Here is an 18,158-nt window from a genome sequence, read left to right on the forward strand (position 1 = left end):
ACCACAGACTGCTGGTATATACTATATACATACATATGTATATGAATATAAGAAAGAATATACTGTTCTTTCTTCTCCTGGGCAGAAGTTGTTGACCCTTCAAGGGGAGAGGCTTTCATCTGTAACAGTGCCAGTTGTCTTGGTGTGAGGGGTTCTGGAAGACAGCTGCTCATTTCCATATTCAGAATTTTATAAAACTGGTCTCAGATAAATGCCAGTGTACACTTCAGTGAGCTCATTTGCTTTTGAGCAGAGGGATAATATGGCCCTAAATAACGTACATTCCTGTCTGCCGGGAGGTTGCGTTCCGGGAGTTTGGAGAGGTGTGTTTGCAGGTGGGTGTGGGAGGCGGGCGGGGTTGGGGAGGCAGGGAAGCAGGCAGCACAAGGGGCAGAGGCAATTCAGTTCCTTACCCGTGTGCAGATTCCCAGTGATGTCCAAACCTTCCCACTCCCTCACTCTGCAGTAAGGAAGAAGGAAGAGCCAGGCTTGCAGGGACCGTATTCCAGCCCTCCAACAGAGGAGTAAGGTATGCGGGTCTGGGGTGAATGAGATGCACAATTCTAGTAAAAGATTTTCATTGGCTGCACTGAATGGATCATAAAGGGACACAAAGTGGCTCTCTCTGGCATTGCCATCATAAACACAGCTGGTGAGTGGGGAGGTGGTGTCTTCCCCTGTGTTGAAAGACAAAATTATGAAAAACCTAGTTAAAAATCTAATTGGCTTTTATTCCTGAATTATGAATCCAGCAGCCTCCATTTTCTATAAAATAGAATGAGACTCCCACTGGGCAATGGCAGAGGAGTGGGTTTTGTAAGGTGGGAACAAGGAAACAGAACAGTTGTAAAAAAGCTAATTGATTAACATGAGGTTACTTCAGGTTACTTTCATTGTAAGGGTTAAAGCAGAGAGGACTTCCTTATGACCCTGACTCAGGTAGACTGAGCTCTTTCTGACTAGTTGCTGTGAATCTCCTGTTTTCGGGAAAAACTGGTGGTTTGGGGATCTACCTGCTTTCTTAAAGTTTCAGTTTGTAAAGTGGCACTTAGCATGAGTGACTCCATTTTGGTTCTATCTGTCAGGACCTAGTGCAGGAGCTCAGTCCAAAACAATGGCTTCCCATAATTTTTGTTTAACACTTGAAATGAGCGAGGCAGAGAGGAAAGGAACTGTCTGCTTTGGTCATTTTCCTCAAGGCCACCGCTACCAGCCTGAGTCAGCATTTCCTTGTGCTTCTGGTGTGATACTGTATGTTACGGGCTGAATTGTTATTGCCCGGACAGGTATGCTGAATCCTCACCCCTGGTGTTTGTGACTGTGACCTTGTTTGGAAGTAGGGTCTTTACAGATGTAACCGAGTTAGGATGAGGTCGTACTGGATTTGGGTGGGCCTTCATCCCATATGATCGGTGTCATCACAAGAAAGACAGGGAGAGACACGGGGGAAGCTGAACCACGTGAAGATGTAGGCAGAGAGTGCTGCTGTCACAGCCAAGGAACGTCTGGGGTTACCAGAGCTGGACTTTGGAAATAGCTTGGCCTTGCTGATGTCCCATTTTGGGGCTCTGTCCTCCAGACCTGTGAGAGAATAAATGTCTGTTGTTTCAAGACACTGGGATTGCCATACTCCAGCAGCCCTAGGAAACTGATTTATGGCATTCTTACAGCGGGGGCGTGGCAGGTGATTAACAGCAGGGCCTGTGTATTTGGCTTTCCAGGGTTCAAATCCCAGCTTTGTTACTCAGAGGTTGTTGGGAATCAACCGAGTTGACGTCTGAAGATCACTCAGACTGGAGCCTGGCCCCGGGTTAGCACTGCCGAGTGTGGGGTGTAGTTACTGTGGCCAGGGCTGACCCTTTGCTCCATGTGGTTGCTCTGATTAGAACTTGGGACTGAAAAGTAACCCACCTTGTTGGTGTTTTTTGGGTTTTTATTTTTTTTTAAGGCTCCTTAACCTTGCTATTTAATAATTTAGCCAAATTCTCTTATTTTTGTAGAATATTGGAATGTCAGATGTAGAAGAGAGCTTAAAAATTATCTGGTTTCCAGTCCAATTTCTGCCCATGGAAGAATTTCCTTTACCACTTCTCAGCCCTTGGTTTTCCCTGTCTTCACTTGGGCACCCACAATGCTGGAGAATTCACTGCCCTAGAAGGAAACATTTTCCACTTGCTGATAGGCTGACTTTTAAGTTTTTCTTCATACTGAAAAAAAATCTGTCTCCCTATCTGTCACTTCCTCTTTGGAGCTACAGAGAGGACTCTTCAAATTAAAGTAAGTGTAAAACGTGAAGGCAGCAGCTGCGTCCTCTGTAAGTCTTCCCCACTGCACGTCCTTCCGTCCGGACTCTCCCTGTGTAACTTGGTTCCTCTCGAGCACCTGGGAATCGCTCCAATTCTTGTAAATGTGGGGGCTGGATTTGGTTCTTTTCTTTCCCTTCTCTTCTTCCCTCGACCAGCTGTTTCATGTCTCTGCTTTAGGGAACCACGCACAAGTTTCTCTAAAATGGTTGTTACAATTTACCCAACAGTTGATGCAAGCACCTTGTTCTCACAGCGCTTTCTTATTAATTTTTTTCTCTTACTTATTACAAGTGTAGGTTATAGCAAGTAACACAGAGGTGCTGAGGAAATAGATTTTGATATCAAATATAGTAAAACGAAGGCAAAAAAATTCTAGTGTTTGATATTTGGGGATTTTCATGATTCAGAGACGCAATAAAACAATCATCAGATCAAAAAGCCATCAGGCAACCTCCATACGTTTTTCAAAGGTAGGCTTCCTTAATACCAGCAGTACCAGCAGCTTCTAACTTGCCACATCTATAGAGTTTCCAAGTTAAGGGCTCAAGCATGGAGTTGGTGGGGATTGAACCTGCCTTCCCAGGGCTCTTCACCCTGCATTTCCCTTCGAACTGTGCCCTTACAATGATCACGTGGCCACCCTGTGACCCTCCCTCCCCTTTTTATCTGGGGCTTTTCTATAGGCTCTTTTTGTGATGGACGTGGGGTCTGCCTGAACGGGATCCTCCGGTTTGGGAAGGTGTTGCTGTTTGCTGGATTTCAGGGAGGAGACAGATGATCCCAGAATGTACCTTTGGTATCAGCGGTTCGCGTGTCCAGATGAATGTAGGACGTTCCCAGCACTGAGTGGGCAGAAGCTGTTACCAGGAGACACCAGAGGTCAGCAGGGCAGCATCTCAGCCCAGTGCCAGCAGCGGTTTGCGCACTATACACTACATTGAATGTATGCTTAAATAAAGTTGCTGTTCATTGACCATAGATTAGTCTGAATAATCCAGACCTTAAAATACTTCCCCACATTGGACTCTTGGGGAATCGTCTAGCTGAGTTGAGGGGACAAGACTTTACCCTGGTAGGTAGAGATGGGGCTTTCCCAGAAGGGAATGAATTTCTTCACCGCCAGTTACCCTGAGAAATGGTTAATCCTGAAGAGCAAATAGCATTTTTGCCAGCATGGTTTAGTGGGCAAGAGTATGGAATCTACTGCCAGACTGCCTGGGTTCCAGCCCCAGATTGGCCACCAATTAACTATATCACCTTGAGACAAGTTACTAAACCTCTCAAAGTCTCGGTTTTCTTATCTGTAAAATGGGCATGATAATTGACCCTGCCTCATGGAATGTTAAAACAAGTATTAAATAAGTTAATAACTTTAAAATATATATAATGGTACCTGGCACAGAGCAAGTGTTATAGGTTTGTTTTTATTAAATAAATTGGAAGTCCCTCTTCCTGTTTCTAGGGCTGGGTGGTTTGGGGTCCGAGCACCACATTATGGAGGTGCCTGAAGAAGTCAGGAGGTGGGGTGAACTGCCATGGGTTACCTAGAAATGAACCGGAAGTCAGACAACCTTTTATCTCTGCTGGGTCAGCATCTAAGCTGGGGTGGGTCTTAGGCTCTCCACCAGAAAAATCCAGCCAGTTTTGGAGGAGTAAATCTCAGTCACTCAGCTGACCTCCTGCCTCCCGTTTGTGCAGCATCCCTGTCGTCACCTGCTGCCCAGTGTCTTTCCTCGAACTCAAGTCTCAGCCATCTTCCCAAAGTACATTTATGGACAGGGCAGGAAGGAGCTGCTCCAGAAAAGCCGAGAGCTGGTATTGGTGACTTTGGTGGCTCATCTTGGAGTCTTTGCAGCAATCTTAACTCAAGGGCTCCCCCAGGTGCAAAACAGTCTTGTTGAAAAGTCTGGGCACTGCAGCCTCACCTCAATGGCCTGAGTGCTCCGTACTCCACTGATCCTAATGAGGCTGGCCCTGGTGGGCCTCAAAGGCCCATCCCGTGTCTCCACACTGTGACGAAGGCTGAGTCTGGTTCACTGACGGGTAGAGAACAAATGACCTGACTAAATAACTACATGGCATCTGATACATTTCCAGATTTCTGAGCAACAGATCTATCATTCACTTATATCCACATAGATATCAGAGGGCTTTGAAATCTAAATATACCTATTACTAGCCCAAGGACTCTTTCTTTCTTTTTTTTTTTTTAATTTCAGCTCTTCATGGGGGTACAAAAGCTCAGGTTATATACATTGTCCGTGCCCCGCCCATCCCCCTGAGTCAGAGCCTCAGGCGTGTCCATTCTCCAGACAGTGCACCTGGCACTCACCATGCAGTCATACCTCCATCCCCTTCCCCCCCACCTCCCGAGACAGCACCTTCAAGCATGACCATTCCTCAGATGGTGCACAACGCACTCATCATGTAGGCGTACACCCATCACCTCCCCCCACCACCCACCCCACCGCCATCTCAGTCTGATATCCAATTGATATCCTTCCCCGATGTGCATTTAGGTGATGATCAGGGAAACCAGTTTTCTGGTGAGTATATGTGATGCTTGTTTTTCCATTCTTTCGATACTTCACTTAATATAATGGGTTCCAACTCTCTCCAGGAGAACCAAAGAGATGTCGTATCACCGTTATTTCTTATAGCTGAGGAATACTCCATGGTATACATATAACATAGTTTACTAATCCATTCGTGGATTGATGGGCACTTGGGTTGTTTCCACATCTTTGCGATTGTGAATTGTGCTGCTATAAACATTCGGGTACAGATGTCTTTGTCATAGAATGACTTTTGTTCTTCTGGGTATATGCCCAATAATGGGATTGCTGGATCGAATGGTAGGTCTACTTGAATCTGTTTAGGTATCTCCATAATGCTTTCCACAGGGGTTGCACTAGTTTGCATTCCCACCAGCAGTGTATGAGTGTTCCTGTCTCTCCGCATCCATGCCAACATGTGTTGTTTTGGGATTTTTTGATAAAGGCCATTCTCATCAGAGTTAAGTGGTATCTCATTGTGGTTTTGATTTGCATTTCCCTGATGATTAGGGATGTTGAGCATTTTTTCATATGTTTGTTAGCCATTCTTATATCTTCTTTTGAAAAATTTCTATTCATGTCATTTGCCCGCTTTTTGATAGGATTGTTTGATTTTTTTCTTGCTGATTTTCGTGAGTTCTAAATAGATTCTTGTTATCAGTCTTTTATCTGATGTGTGGTATGCGAAAATTTTTTCCCATTCTGTAGGCTGTCTGTTTATTTTCGTGACTGTTTCTTTGGCTGTGCAGAAGCTTTTTAATTTAATCAGGTCCCATTCATTTATTTTTGTTGTTGCTGTGATTGCCTTAGAGGTCTCCTTCATAAATTCTTTGCCTAGACCAATGTCTGTAAGAGTCTTTCCTACATTTTCTTCTAGAATTCTAATTGTTTCCCATTTAAGGTTTAAATCTGTCATCTACCGTGATTTGATTTTTGTGAGAGGGGAAAGCTGTGGGTCCTGTTTCAGCCAAGGACTCTTTCTGATTGTGCTTTTGATAGTTCTGTAGCCTCCAAAGGACAACAACTGACCTGGGGATTAAAATACATGCTTCTGAAAGCAAAATGGGCCAGGCCTAGTGGTGCCTGTAGTCCCAGCTATTCAGGAGGCTGAGGCAGGAGGATTTGAGCCCCAGGGTTTATGGTGAGCTATCATGGCACAGCTGCACTCCAGCCTGGGTATCAGAGTGAGACTCTGTCTCTAAAATAATTTTATAAATTAAAAGAAGCAAAATGTTTCTGAATAAAGGTAATGAAATTGTCTGAGTAAATACCATACCTTTGTTGGAATTTATGTTTACAGAAGCATTCTGCCATTGCTTATTAATCATGATACCAAGGGCAGATGGATTTGTCAGACAAGGAAGCCAAAGCCCATCACAACAGGACTCGATCTCATTGCTTGGAGCCAGGTTGTTTTGGATTCTAAATGTATTTCCTTAGAAGTTGAAGTCATCTCCACGTAACACTTGTGTGTTGTTAATGCATCTAGAACAGTGCCTGACACATACTTGGCATACACTTGTTGAATAAATGGATGCCATTTAAAAATATTCAAGGATGCCGTATTTCTGGCTATTTTGAAGAGATGTCTGAATCACAAGAATCAATTTGACACAACATAGAACAAAATGATTACCTGACCCAACTAGCATTGCACTTCAGTTGTTTATTAAGCATTTATCCACATGACAAAAGACAATTTAAAGACTACAGATAGAGTCTCAGGTCCCATGATCATAGACTGCCCTGGAAAATAATTCAATATGCCTGTCTTGCCACCTCAGATGGCTTCACAAATATGAAAACCTATGATTTTTTAATCAACAAAAATCACAGACAAATAATAATAAAAACTATAGCCACTGGGATTGACTTTTCATATAGCAAATAACATTTCTTCATTGGCGAGACACTGAACAGACATAACCACAAGCCTCTGGTGACTCTGGAGAAAGACAAGTGAGCTACATGCAGGAGCCACCATGACGTTTATTTTCTTCTCATTTCAATTTTCAGATATGCTTCTTTTCAACTCTTGATCTCTACAGGGAAAAAGAATAGCATGAACATAGGGCCATATTTAAAAAATAAAGAATAAGAATTGTGTAGACTTCTTGCTGGAGTCCTGGGAAGGAGCACCCCACTTCTCCAGTGAGACGTCGGCGGCTGTGCAACGCAGAGGAGGTTTATTGCTGATCTGGCTGCTCTAATGACAAATTGTATCACTGTCAACTAGAATCTTAGCCTAATTTTTTGCCCTCTGTAAAATAGGAATAGTTCCTACTTTCTCTCAGAACTATGGCCATGTGGATATGATGTGGTAACCTCAAATAAACACCAGTAAAACCAGGATATTAAGATTATCAATATTCTAATTAATCTGGCCAAAACACGTATATGCATTAGGATTTACTATTGTATCCTGTAGTTTTGTTAAAAAATTGAATCTGTTTTTACTGTTGAACCTACCACAATTATAACAACCCCCTTATGATAGTAAGTTGCCTCGATAAATGCCGTTTGAGGAAATCTGAGGGGAAATTATAGAGATCGAGGTAAGAGAATAAAAAGTAAAAACTTAAGTTTTTAAAGAATGATTATAATGTATTGTTCCTTCTACTTCTTTAGCCTGCACATAACATGGTTTTCTCTTCCTCATTGTGAGGAGGGGGGAATCCGGCCCAGTAGCGCCCAGGGCCGAGCTGGGAGGCGAGCTGGGATCCTGGCCCTGGAGCCCACCTGCGAAAAGGGACGGGACAGGGGCCCACCTGCGGAAAGGGACAGGGACAGGGGCCCACCTGCAGAAAGGGACTGGGAAAGGGGCCCACCTGCGGAAAGGGACAGGGGCCCACCTGCGAAAAGGGACAGGGACAGGGGCCCACCTGCAGAAAGGGATGGGACAGGGGCCCACCTGCGGAAAGGGACAGGGACAGGAGCCCACCTGCAGAAAAGGACAGGGGCCCACCTGCGGGAAGGAACAGGGACAGGGGCTCACCTGCGGAAAGGGACAGGGACAGGAGCCCACCTGCAGAAAAGGACAGGGGCCCACCTGCGGAAAGGGACGCGACAGGGGCCCACCTGCGGGAAGGGACAGGGACAGGGGCCCACCTGCGGAAAGGGACGCGACAGGGGCCCACCTGCGGAAAGGGACGAGATAGGGGCCCACCTGCAGAAAGGGACAGGGGCCCACCTGTGGCAAGGGACAGGGGCCCTCCTGCGGCTGGCCCCGTGTCTACTCCCGCTCTGTGCTCAGCACGGCAGCCGCCAGCTCCCTGATGTGCTCCCAGGCGAGCTGCACGTGGGCAGACTCCACCGTGCGAGAGCAGATGGCAAAACGCAGGACAAACTTGTCTCTGAGGTGACATGGAACCAAGTGGATTTTTTTGGCACTGTTTATTCTTTGCAGAAGAGCTTCGTTCAATTTGTTGGAACCCTGGAGGGATTGAAAAAGAGGAACTGTGCTCAGATCTCTGATGACTCAAAAATTCAATGAATCACGTCAGAAGCCAGCACGTGGTGATGCCATGATACGTCATTCACCTTGCATTTACGATGTTACAAAATTCAGCCAAATAATGGGAACACACCCTAAAAGACTTCATCCTCTCCCTACAATTTCCCCATGTTCTAACGTGCTGTCAAAGGATGACCCCACTCTTGGTCCAAGTTTTTTAAGAAAAATGAAGATCCCTAATATGTCATCTTCAAATTGATAAGCTTAAACAGCGGAGCTGGGGTTTCTGATGGCATTAGAAAAGGAGTCTCTAAATTCTCATGGAAACATATAGAAGTTGTCTCGACAGCACAGAAAATAAAGCATAATGGTCAAGCTATTGCTAGACTCTGGGAAAAATGAACTGCAGGACCAAGGGCCCACCCTCTGGAAGGGCACAGCCCCCCAGCCTGGGCACCCTCCCCGCTGCACCTGAGATGAAATGCTTGTACCAAGCAGCAAATGAGCCCCCCCACCCTGGCTTTCGTGCCTGGGCCCTGCTTCCAGGCCAGCCAGTCTCATGACTCTTCTCTGGCCCCCTACAGCCCGGTCTTTCTCCTATTTCCACACAGCGACTCCACCTCCTCTAAGCCACAGAGTCTGAAGTGGAAGTGGTTGAGCACAGGCATTGCATCCTGGCCCTGCGACCCTCACGGGACCGTGCTGCTTGCCCTGGCCCTGCCTTCAGCGTCGGGAGGCCGTGAGAGTGGGTGGGAAGGGAGGAGTCCAGTCTGCCCCGCAGGACCCCACCGGCCAGACCAATGCCCGCTGGCTGCTGGGAGACCGGCGTGTCCTGTGCGAATCCACCCAGCCTCCAGCTGTCGGCCTGAGTGCAGCTCCTGCGGTCCCCAAGCGCAAGGCGACAGGCCAGAGCAATTCAGAAACTGTGGGCGCACAGCAGTCCAGACCAATGTGCTCTTATTCAAGGACGAGGATAGAGAAAAAGAGAAATTAGGGAAGCAAGGGGATGGAATTTTACCAACAAGACTGAGAATGAGAGCAAACATCTGAAAATTATAGAGTGCAGAAAAAGCCAATCATCTAGGGAAAACATGCTCGACAAGATAGTACTCTCATGAAGGAGGGGCGACAGGCCAAGCAGAGAACAACGACAAAAATAGCCCGAGCGAGGCACAGAGGAAGGACAGGCCGAGATGAGGACGGAGCGAAGCGGACTCCGTACGTCACTGTGATGTCATGTCTACTTCAGGCTGAATATACAGCCGTTCTACACTGAAGCGTCAGATGCAGAGGGCTTGGGACTCAGACTGGAGAGGAACAGGACAAGGAGAAAATAACAAGATTGTAGCCATGGAAACAGAAAAATGAACCACAGTGTTTGACTAATGTGCTTCCTCCGGGAGAAACTGGGTTCATGGAACGGAAGCAACAAGCGAAGCTTCGCAAAAGTATATGTTTGTTGACTGAAACTGCCCTGGGTGTCCTGCGTGGGAGGGCTCGCTGTACCGCACACGGGAAGGGACAGAAACCAACACACAGGCAGGATCACTGTAGTCTGTAAATTATGCAAATAAAATAAAAGTCTTAACCTTGCCGACATTATGCTAAGTGAAAGAAGCCAGTCACAAAGGGCGGCCTATTGTACATTTATACAAACATGCAGAATAGACGAGTCTACAGAGGCAGAAAGCAGATGAGAGGCCCTGAGGGTGGGGGTGCGGAGTGACTGCTGATGGGTGTGGAGTTTCTTTTAAGAGGATGAAGAGGTTTTAGAATTAGATTGTGGTGACAGCTGCACAACCCTGTGGATATTCTAAAAATCATCCAAATGTACACTGTACATGGACAAAGTGAATTACATCTCAGTGAAACTGATAAAAATCAAAATATAAAAGTCCTACAAAAACAGTGGCAGTAAGAACAAAAATAAAACTGACTGCTCAGTGCAGACAAGTCTAAGCACAATGTCAACACCAAAGTTGCTTGAATTGCCACATCCGGTCTCCCACACAAAACGCACGCTCCGGGACAGCGATGCCTTGGGGCTTCTCTCACACACACTCGGGGCGCCTCCCGCCCTCTGCCCCTCTGCACACCTGCCCGCAGATGTCCTCCCCTGCGCTCTTCAGCGAGCTGGCGTGTCCTGGGCAGCTCTCGTGTCAGAATCATGCTCTGGCTCTGCTGCTCCAGGCTTGGACAAGCCTGGGTCTCAGCCCCACCTCAGAGCTCCAAGTATCACCCGAGGCAAAGGAAATGGTACGTGAAGAGGTGGGGCCGCATATTGATGGGGACCCTCTGACAATGACCGGAGCCCAGCCTGCTCCTCATTGCTGCCTTTCATTTGAGCAAGGAGGCCTTAAAAGGCCCAAAATGGATTCAGAAAGTCTTGGGGAATTATCTCAATACAGGTCAGAGCATTAGGCCTCATCTGGCTTCATGTGCACAAGGGACATTACCAAGGGTGTGTGTGCAGTGTATCTCAGAGCCTTTTGAGACGTGTGGTCCTGTGTGTCGGCAGAGAGGCCTTATGGCCCAGCCCACCCAGGCCACCGTTTCCTCCCCGGTGGACACACAGTGCCAGGCAGCAGCACCGCAGCACATACAGAGCAGCACATCTCAGACTCCTGCGTGGGGTCTTGCCAAGGCGCAGCCAGCAAGTCTGGGGGGACCAAGATTGGCTTTTCCAACCAGCTCCCAGATGATGCTGATTAATGAGGCTATGGAGAGTCCTCCAGGGAATTCCAGTGGCAGAGCTGTGGGCTGGAGGCTTGGGGATGAAAACAGCGGTGAGGATTCTAGGGCAAATGACCCACACCAGCAAGAAGTCTTGGCGCAGGTCTGGGGAGGCGTGAACGGCCCCAGCCCAGCGCGTGGAGGGAGTCTCGCAGGGTTAGGTGGGGCAGGACCAGGGCTGGAGAAGGCAGGCCTTGTTCTGCGGCCTCTGGGAGGCAGTGCAAGCCTTGAGCATGGAGGTAATGAATGACACTTTCCTCTCTGTCCTATTTAACGAAAGTGAAGAAGTCGGAAACAGACATTAACATACCTTTAGCCGAAAACAGACAAGCCCCAGAACGACCTGGGCACAGATTTCAAAGCGAGGATCCTGGCTCACCAAGGACTCAAACTCGTGAGACAGCTGGACGTGCTTGAAAGAGGAAAGGGAAAATCTGTTTGTGTTTCTCATCACCACTTAATTCCGAATTTAACCACCTAGAAAACCTTATTAGACTGCACATCTATAATTCATTTGTATGCTCTTAGCAATTTTCGAGTGTGTGTGCTGTCCACTCACCAGCTGTTCCCAAGCAGGCAGAGAAGAAGCGCGTTCATTACCATGAGAAAAGGCCCAGCGTCTTCAGAAAAACACTGACCATCATTTTCTTCTGTGCGTGAGACTATTTTTTATCCCACCCAAACAGTCTTTTATAGTTTTAGAATAAACACCGTGAAGAGGCATTTGAACCGTCCAGAGGAGATAATGGCTAACATCCACGAGACTCCACTGTGCCAGCCATGCCGAGCGCGTCCCCACCGCGCCATCCTCAGGACAGCCCACAGCACAGGTGATACCCATTTTGCAGATAAGAGAACTGAGGTTCAGAGACGGCAAGCGACAGGCCACGGCCGTACGTCCTACAGTAAGGCCTTGGCGGAGCTGGGGTTCTGGCGCAGCTGCCTGACGCCAGAGCTGCGGTTCTCCGCCCGCCGCGGTGGCCGCCCCGCGCGGTGTTTGCCACCTGGAGGTGGAATCACACCCCCCACGCCCCGCCCGTTAGGAACTGCCTATTTCTCATCGACTACACCAACCTATTTAACTTATAGATGCTTGTACAACTCAAAAGCTATTCAAATAGTACGTGATGCGAGGACAACAGGCTCTTTGTGGTGTACGTGGCACGCCCTGCTCATTCTAAGCCCCGGCCCGCCGGCACGGGCGCTCACGTCGCAGGTGCTCAGGCGGCTGCGAGCGGAAACGCTGCGCTGTCTGCGCGGCTTAAACGGGCGGCTCCCAGTGTCACCACCAGAGGGCGCCAAAGGCTTTGGCCGCCGACGTGACCCGCCCTCAGGCCTTGACCGGGGTAGACCCTCCTCCTGAGGCGGACCGGGCACCTTTCGGAGAGAGGTGGGTGTGTTTTCAACATGACACAGCACTGTCATAACTAGTTGTCCTTGAACTTAAAGATGTCATCATTGTGGAGAGATAAATCACTCATTTTTTTGCCTTCTTTCCCCAAAGAAGCTGAATTCCCCCCCACTGCCGTGTTCCCAGCCCCCCTCCTGCAGGGGGGGGAGGGGATAGCTCACCCAAAATGCCACGCACACCCCTGTCCCAGCCCTCCCCAGAACAGCGTCTCCTAGTGCTTGGCGGCTCCACAGCTTTCCTTACAGCAGCCTGCGAGGCAGGCAGATGCCCTCGGTGGCCCGGTGGCCCGGGACAGGCACTCCGCATGCGCTTGCACCCGGCCCCAGAGGAAGAGCCCAGAGACACCGGGCCCTGCCCCCTGCTGCACAGCTGGCCCCACAGCTACCACCAGGGCTTAGAACGAGGGCCCGTCGCTGTCACCAGAGCTGAAAACCTCAGGGCGTCTCTCCCCGTGAAGCTTGGGGACGCGGCAGCTGGAATCAGCAGGCGTCCACAGCTGGCTCAGTGGGTGGGCCCTGGGCACGTCCTGGCTCTCATTCAGGCCTCAGTTTCCTCAAAGGTTAAAAAACAAGCAGGGCTGTTTTTTCAGAGTGGCTCTCGGGTTTGCGTGCACCGCACGGGTGCCTGGCGCATTCGCCAGCACAGCGGTCGCTGACCCCACCGCAGGCCGGAGCTGCTGGCCTGGAGGCCCGTCTGGGAGCCACCGGGCTGGGTGGCATCGGGGCACCCCAGCTCTAAGGTGCCCCTGCTCTGGCAATGTTTTGGAGAGAAAAACATCGTGTTCTCACTATTGCTGAAAGAACGGCAGCTCCCTGTCAGCTAGATGTGGCTAAAGTGCAACCTATGTGCTGTTTTTACTTGGACTGTCTTCCTGGAGCTGATAACCGGTAACCCTGATGGAAGTGACTTAAGGGATCTTACAAGTACCTTCATCTCAACAACCAAAGTACAGCCCGTTCCCTTACCATAGATTTCCTTATTAATACATCTGAACTCGTGTCTAAAGTCCTCTGAAACCTCCACAATATTCCCCAGATAAGTAATGAAAAGGAAGTCACCTTGCGGATATAAGCCTGCAGTCCTTTCACTCCATACATCCTAAAAACAAACCACATTTTCAAAGAGCGAAATCTTCGACCCAGGGGTAACTGCCAGTGCTGAAACAAAACATAAAACAGCGCATCAGTGAGGACTATATTAGCAGCAGGGTTCCTTTTCGACTCATCGGTTCACCTGTCTCTCCTGCAGGCAGCTAATTCCTGGTGGCCCCCGCGCTCTGGCGGCCGTGACCGTCATGGACACAGAGTCCCCGTGATGTGAGCAGCTCCACGGCGCAGGGCTTTCTTTGCACAGGTCGGAGAGGTGAGGACAGACAGGGCCTGCGGAGCTGGGAGGCACAGCTGTTCATTGCTGTCACTCCGCAGATGTTTGCTGAGTGCACGCCATCGCCAGACCTGGGGTGCCTAGGGCCGGGGGTACCCAGCGAGTCGATCCATGGGGATGGGGGTGTCTCTCACTGGCGTCTCCGCCCATGAGGAAGGTGCTTAAGGCTGACACCCACAGCCCTCCGCTGCCTGCAGCTCCTGGCGTCCTGCACCATTTTCTAGAGCAATGTTGCTTCCGTTTCTGTGTCACTGCTCACTGCGGAATGACCCCGAGACCCCTCACCAGAAAACACGTGTGTCCGTGTGTTGGCCCTCCAAGCAGCTTTCCTTAGTTTTCCCAGACTTTGCCCACTGGCCGGCCCTCCACGTTCTGTGTGACTGTCCCCGATGGCTGGGAATGTCATACAGCCGGTGGGAGAGGACAGGGCGAGGAGGGCAGGCCTTTGGGGAAGACAGCCTAGCAGCACTTCGTGGCTGTCTTGTAAATAATAATATTCTATTTGAGTGTATAGCGGAAATATTGAGGGCGACTCCTTCCGGCAGAGGAGAGTGGGGACGGGCTCCCCTCAGGGCTGGGGCGGTGCCGTGCAGTGAGGCCAACACCCCAAACCCACCCAGGCGTCTGCCAGGGGACCCCCGTGGGCTGCCCAATCCAAGTCTGGTGCTGCCCTCAGTAGTGGACCGGCACGCAGTTTTAAACACTGAGTGTTGAATGACCGAATGGAAGCCGCTTCTGAACTGCGAGAGAAGCAGTGGGGCCCCGAGCAAGGGCTCTGCCAAAGCTTCTCAAGTTGCAAAGGGAAACGCAGAGCCAATGTTTAGATGCAGAGCCATTCAGTATGGTTCCCCAATCTGACGCCAGGCCTGTGCTAGGTGTATTGACCCATCATCTCGTTTTAGCTTCCCAGCAGCACTGCAAAAGGGGGCTTGGATCTCATTTTGCTAGAGAGACTCCAGGCATGGAGAGTGACTAGTCCAATGTCAATGAGCCAGAATGTGGCAGAGCCTAAACCACACCCACGTGCACACTACTGTCTTATTTAGCAATGCATCTGCAAGCTGTTGAGATGTTCGGTGAAAATTAAGCTAACTTGCCTTAGGAAGAGAAGCAGCTCTCACCACCTAACTAACTTACTGACTAACTAGCTAACCAATGGCCAGGAAAGCAGTGGTCCCTGCCCTTGCTAAGCACGGTTGCTGTATTGCAAAATCATCCCTCAACAGGTCAGCCTCCTAGAAATTAACATGTGATTTAAATCTAACATTTGGAAGAATACCAAGGTAAACTTAATTTCTGTGGTACTAGAACGAAAACGCACACAGTTTAACTGAAGACTCACAGAAATGTGGCTTAAAAATGCCGCCATTAGCTCTCCAGGGCCGAAGCAGGGCTGGGTCAGAGGCACACCCAGACCCCACAGCCCTGCCCATGTGGTCCCTGGCACCCGCGCCAGACCACAGTAGGACTTGCCGTGGGGGGGGGCTCACCTCCCACGAGGCTGTGGTTTCCCAGGGGACAGGGACTCCGTCTTGTTTGCCATTTTAGTCCCAGCCCCAAGCCCAGCACCTGGCCTGGCTCAGAGCAGGTGGCACATTGTTGACCCACGTGCTTAAATCATCAGGAGGGAAACCCACCCACGCTCACGCACAGGTCCTGTGAAATGATTCTGCATGTAGACATCAATTCGTATTTCAGGCTTCTTGGATATCAAATCAGCTATTTTCCAGTACCTTTTCACTCACAATTAAAAATTTTTAACCCTGTATTTTGTCGCACCTTTGATAAGCCACCAAAATGTTCCGGAAGATGTGGTGTCTTCACCCACATAGCACAGGGGGCCGTGGGGGCAGCGCGTGAGCCCGTGAGCCTGGTCCTCGGTCCTGTCTTACAACTACGCTCAGCAGCTTCCTGTAACTTCTCCGGCCCTCTGTGCCCTCACCTGTGAAATGGAGGTGACAAGGCCCACTTTGCCCCTCCAGGGAAGCTGGAGGCCAACGCCGTCGCTACGCGTTCAGTCCGCTGTTCGCAACCAGAAACAACACAGAACTCCCCTGCCAAACCTTGTTCCTGAACAGCCTCCTCCTGGGGCCAAGACTCTGTCCTGTGCCCTCGTCCTCCGGTGGGTGGGCAGTCGTGCCAGGGCCTGCCGGTTCCCTCCATCCCACACTTCGCCAGTTGCCCGGGTCGGCAGCCGAGCATCCGGGGTCTTCTCCCCAGCCTGGTGCCTGTGACAGCCCTAGGTTTGAGTTTCCAACCTCTTTGAACAAAACAAGGATGTCTGTGATATTCCTTTCTTCACTGCCCGTGATATCCTTTCCCTCACCTACTGAGTCTGGTGAAGAGGCCGGGATCTGGGGGCATTTGCCCAGAATTTACTTTAAAAGAAGAAACCATAACAGAGCCCTGGAGGTGCGAGTGAGCACATCAGAGGGCAGAGGTTGCTGCATCCTGGCTAAGCAACCGCAAAGACAACATGCCAGGAATATGGTCAGGGACCTCCTGGGCTGTGGCAGAGGGGGAGCACCAGATGGGAGGTGACACCTGTACCTGTGCCCACGAGACAGAAGGGGCAAAGCCAGGGTGAGACTGGTGCCTCAGGCCCTTTGCACAACAGGCTCAGAGAGCTGGGCTGTCACACTCACACCTGGCCGACTTGTGTGTCCTTGCCTGGTGGGCTGCCCTGCGTCTGTCCCTCTGTGACCACTGCTACTTTCTGGAGATGGTGTGCCAAGGACTCTCTCATGTGCACCTGTGCTCCAAAATAATTTCCGTCATCCTCTTCATTCAATCTTCCGTAAAGTCCATGCCATGCGTGTGTCCACTCTTTAGCCATGAAATACATGCTGAGAATACACGACATGCCGTCCCTGCTCTCTCTAGGGACACCACGCGCAGCAGGCACAACCGTCCCGAGGGCCTCCCCAGCCAGGGGGACGCCAGCGGGGCCAGGCTGCTGTTGTGCTTCACACCTGCCCGCACACAGCTCCCTTGAAACAGCAGGTGGGCGGGAGCAGGGCTGTCCCCACGCCATGCCTGGGACTTCAGTCCTCAAGCATAACAAACGGCTGGGGGAGAAGCTGCAATGTCAGAGGCCCCCGCTAAGGAGTTGCGACATTTTCCCTTAGGTCAGAAGCAGTGATTGCAGAAGAGCAGGTGTTTCAGGTGTTTCCAGAATGGTCGTTGGGGCCTGGGTGGTCTGTACCTCGGTCTCCCTGGTGGCCTGGGTGTCTGGGAGGGAGACACCCTCTCTGCTCTGAGTAGCTTCCGGAGCAGCACACAGTTCCTGGCTGGAAAGGGAGTGGCCAGTTCAGAGGCCGCCTCAACAGTCCGGGTGAGAGACCTCTTGGTCTCACGCAGGGCCCGGGGGACGGGTGGGAACGGGCCTGAGAGTAGAGCCGGAGCGCGGGGGGCTGATGCCCGAGCTTTCCTTAATGGAGGCCAACGCCTTCCATTAAACTGGTAGAAATAACTGGTTGAAATATTAATAACGGAGAGACAGAAGCATTCTGAGGAATGTGGCACCCATCCACGCAAGGCATGTGGCAGACGCTGGGCCTTCTGGATTAGCAGTGGGGAAGGGGCACAGTTTCCTAAAGATGTCTAAGCTGAGGAGGAACCAAAGGTAAAGAAGACTAACAGGCATGACGTTTTCGTGTCCTGTGCCTAATTACCCCATTTTCAGTCTTACACACTACAAAGTAGCTCATCGTAAGCAAGAAGCTGTATGTACAAGATGCCCACTGTGTAATTTAGGAAAGCAAGAAACTGTCACAGGGCAACAGTTAAATAATTATACTCCATACCGTGGAATTTCATGTCGCTTTCCCGTATGTAGTAAGGCAGAGGAGAAGCATGGGAGGGGCTGTGATTTTAGTGTCAGTGACAGAAGCCAGCTGCAGTGTGGTCGCACAGCACGTGGCAGGGTGAGAAGGGTCAGAGAAGGAGGGGGAGGAAGCCGCACAGAGCTCACCGCTGTGCTGGGGCGGGGAGAGTCGGGGTGATCTTGTCCTCAAACTGTTTTTAATATTATTGTCTTATTTTCCTTTGAATAATAACTTTCTAAAAGATAAGTTGGATCCTGAGTAGGGATTTCACATCAAAGCGTCAAACAGCGTAATTCATGACCTTGCTGCTGTGCCCGTGTGCACCCCCAGACTTTGTCTCTAACTGTGGAGTGGGTGGTGCCAGGCAAGCTTCGCCCACACTGTCCTAGGACAGGCCTTGGTGGCTTGGGAAGGTGTCTTGTACCCTGCGCCTCCTGGCTTGCGGCTGTCGCGGGAAGAGGGAAGGAGGGGAGGGTATTTGATGGCTTT

At 50.1% G+C, this 18,158-nt stretch overlaps 1 protein-coding gene across 2 annotated transcripts in view; it reads right to left on the reverse strand.

The window, feature by feature from the left end:
* Window positions 1–6,512: 6,512 nt before the first annotated feature.
* DDC (dopa decarboxylase) overlaps window positions 6,513–18,158 on the reverse strand; it is an 80,103-nt gene continuing 68,457 nt past the window's right edge. For both annotated transcript variants that reach the window (XM_045564733.1, XM_045564734.1), the window contains exons 12-15: window positions 13,518–13,616; window positions 11,359–11,460; window positions 8,052–8,294; window positions 6,513–6,903 (exon numbers count right to left, since the gene is read on the reverse strand). In XM_045564733.1, coding sequence (XP_045420689.1) covers window positions 8,094–8,294; window positions 11,359–11,460; window positions 13,518–13,616 — 402 coding nt within the window. In that variant the 3' untranslated portion in view covers window positions 6,513–6,903; window positions 8,052–8,093. The remainder of the gene's footprint in view (window positions 6,904–8,051; window positions 8,295–11,358; window positions 11,461–13,517; window positions 13,617–18,158) is intronic.

The sequence above is a fragment of the Lemur catta genome, chromosome 11 (assembly GCF_020740605.2).
Source record: "Lemur catta isolate mLemCat1 chromosome 11, mLemCat1.pri, whole genome shotgun sequence".
NCBI classification, from domain to species: Eukaryota; Metazoa; Chordata; class Mammalia; order Primates; family Lemuridae; genus Lemur; species Lemur catta.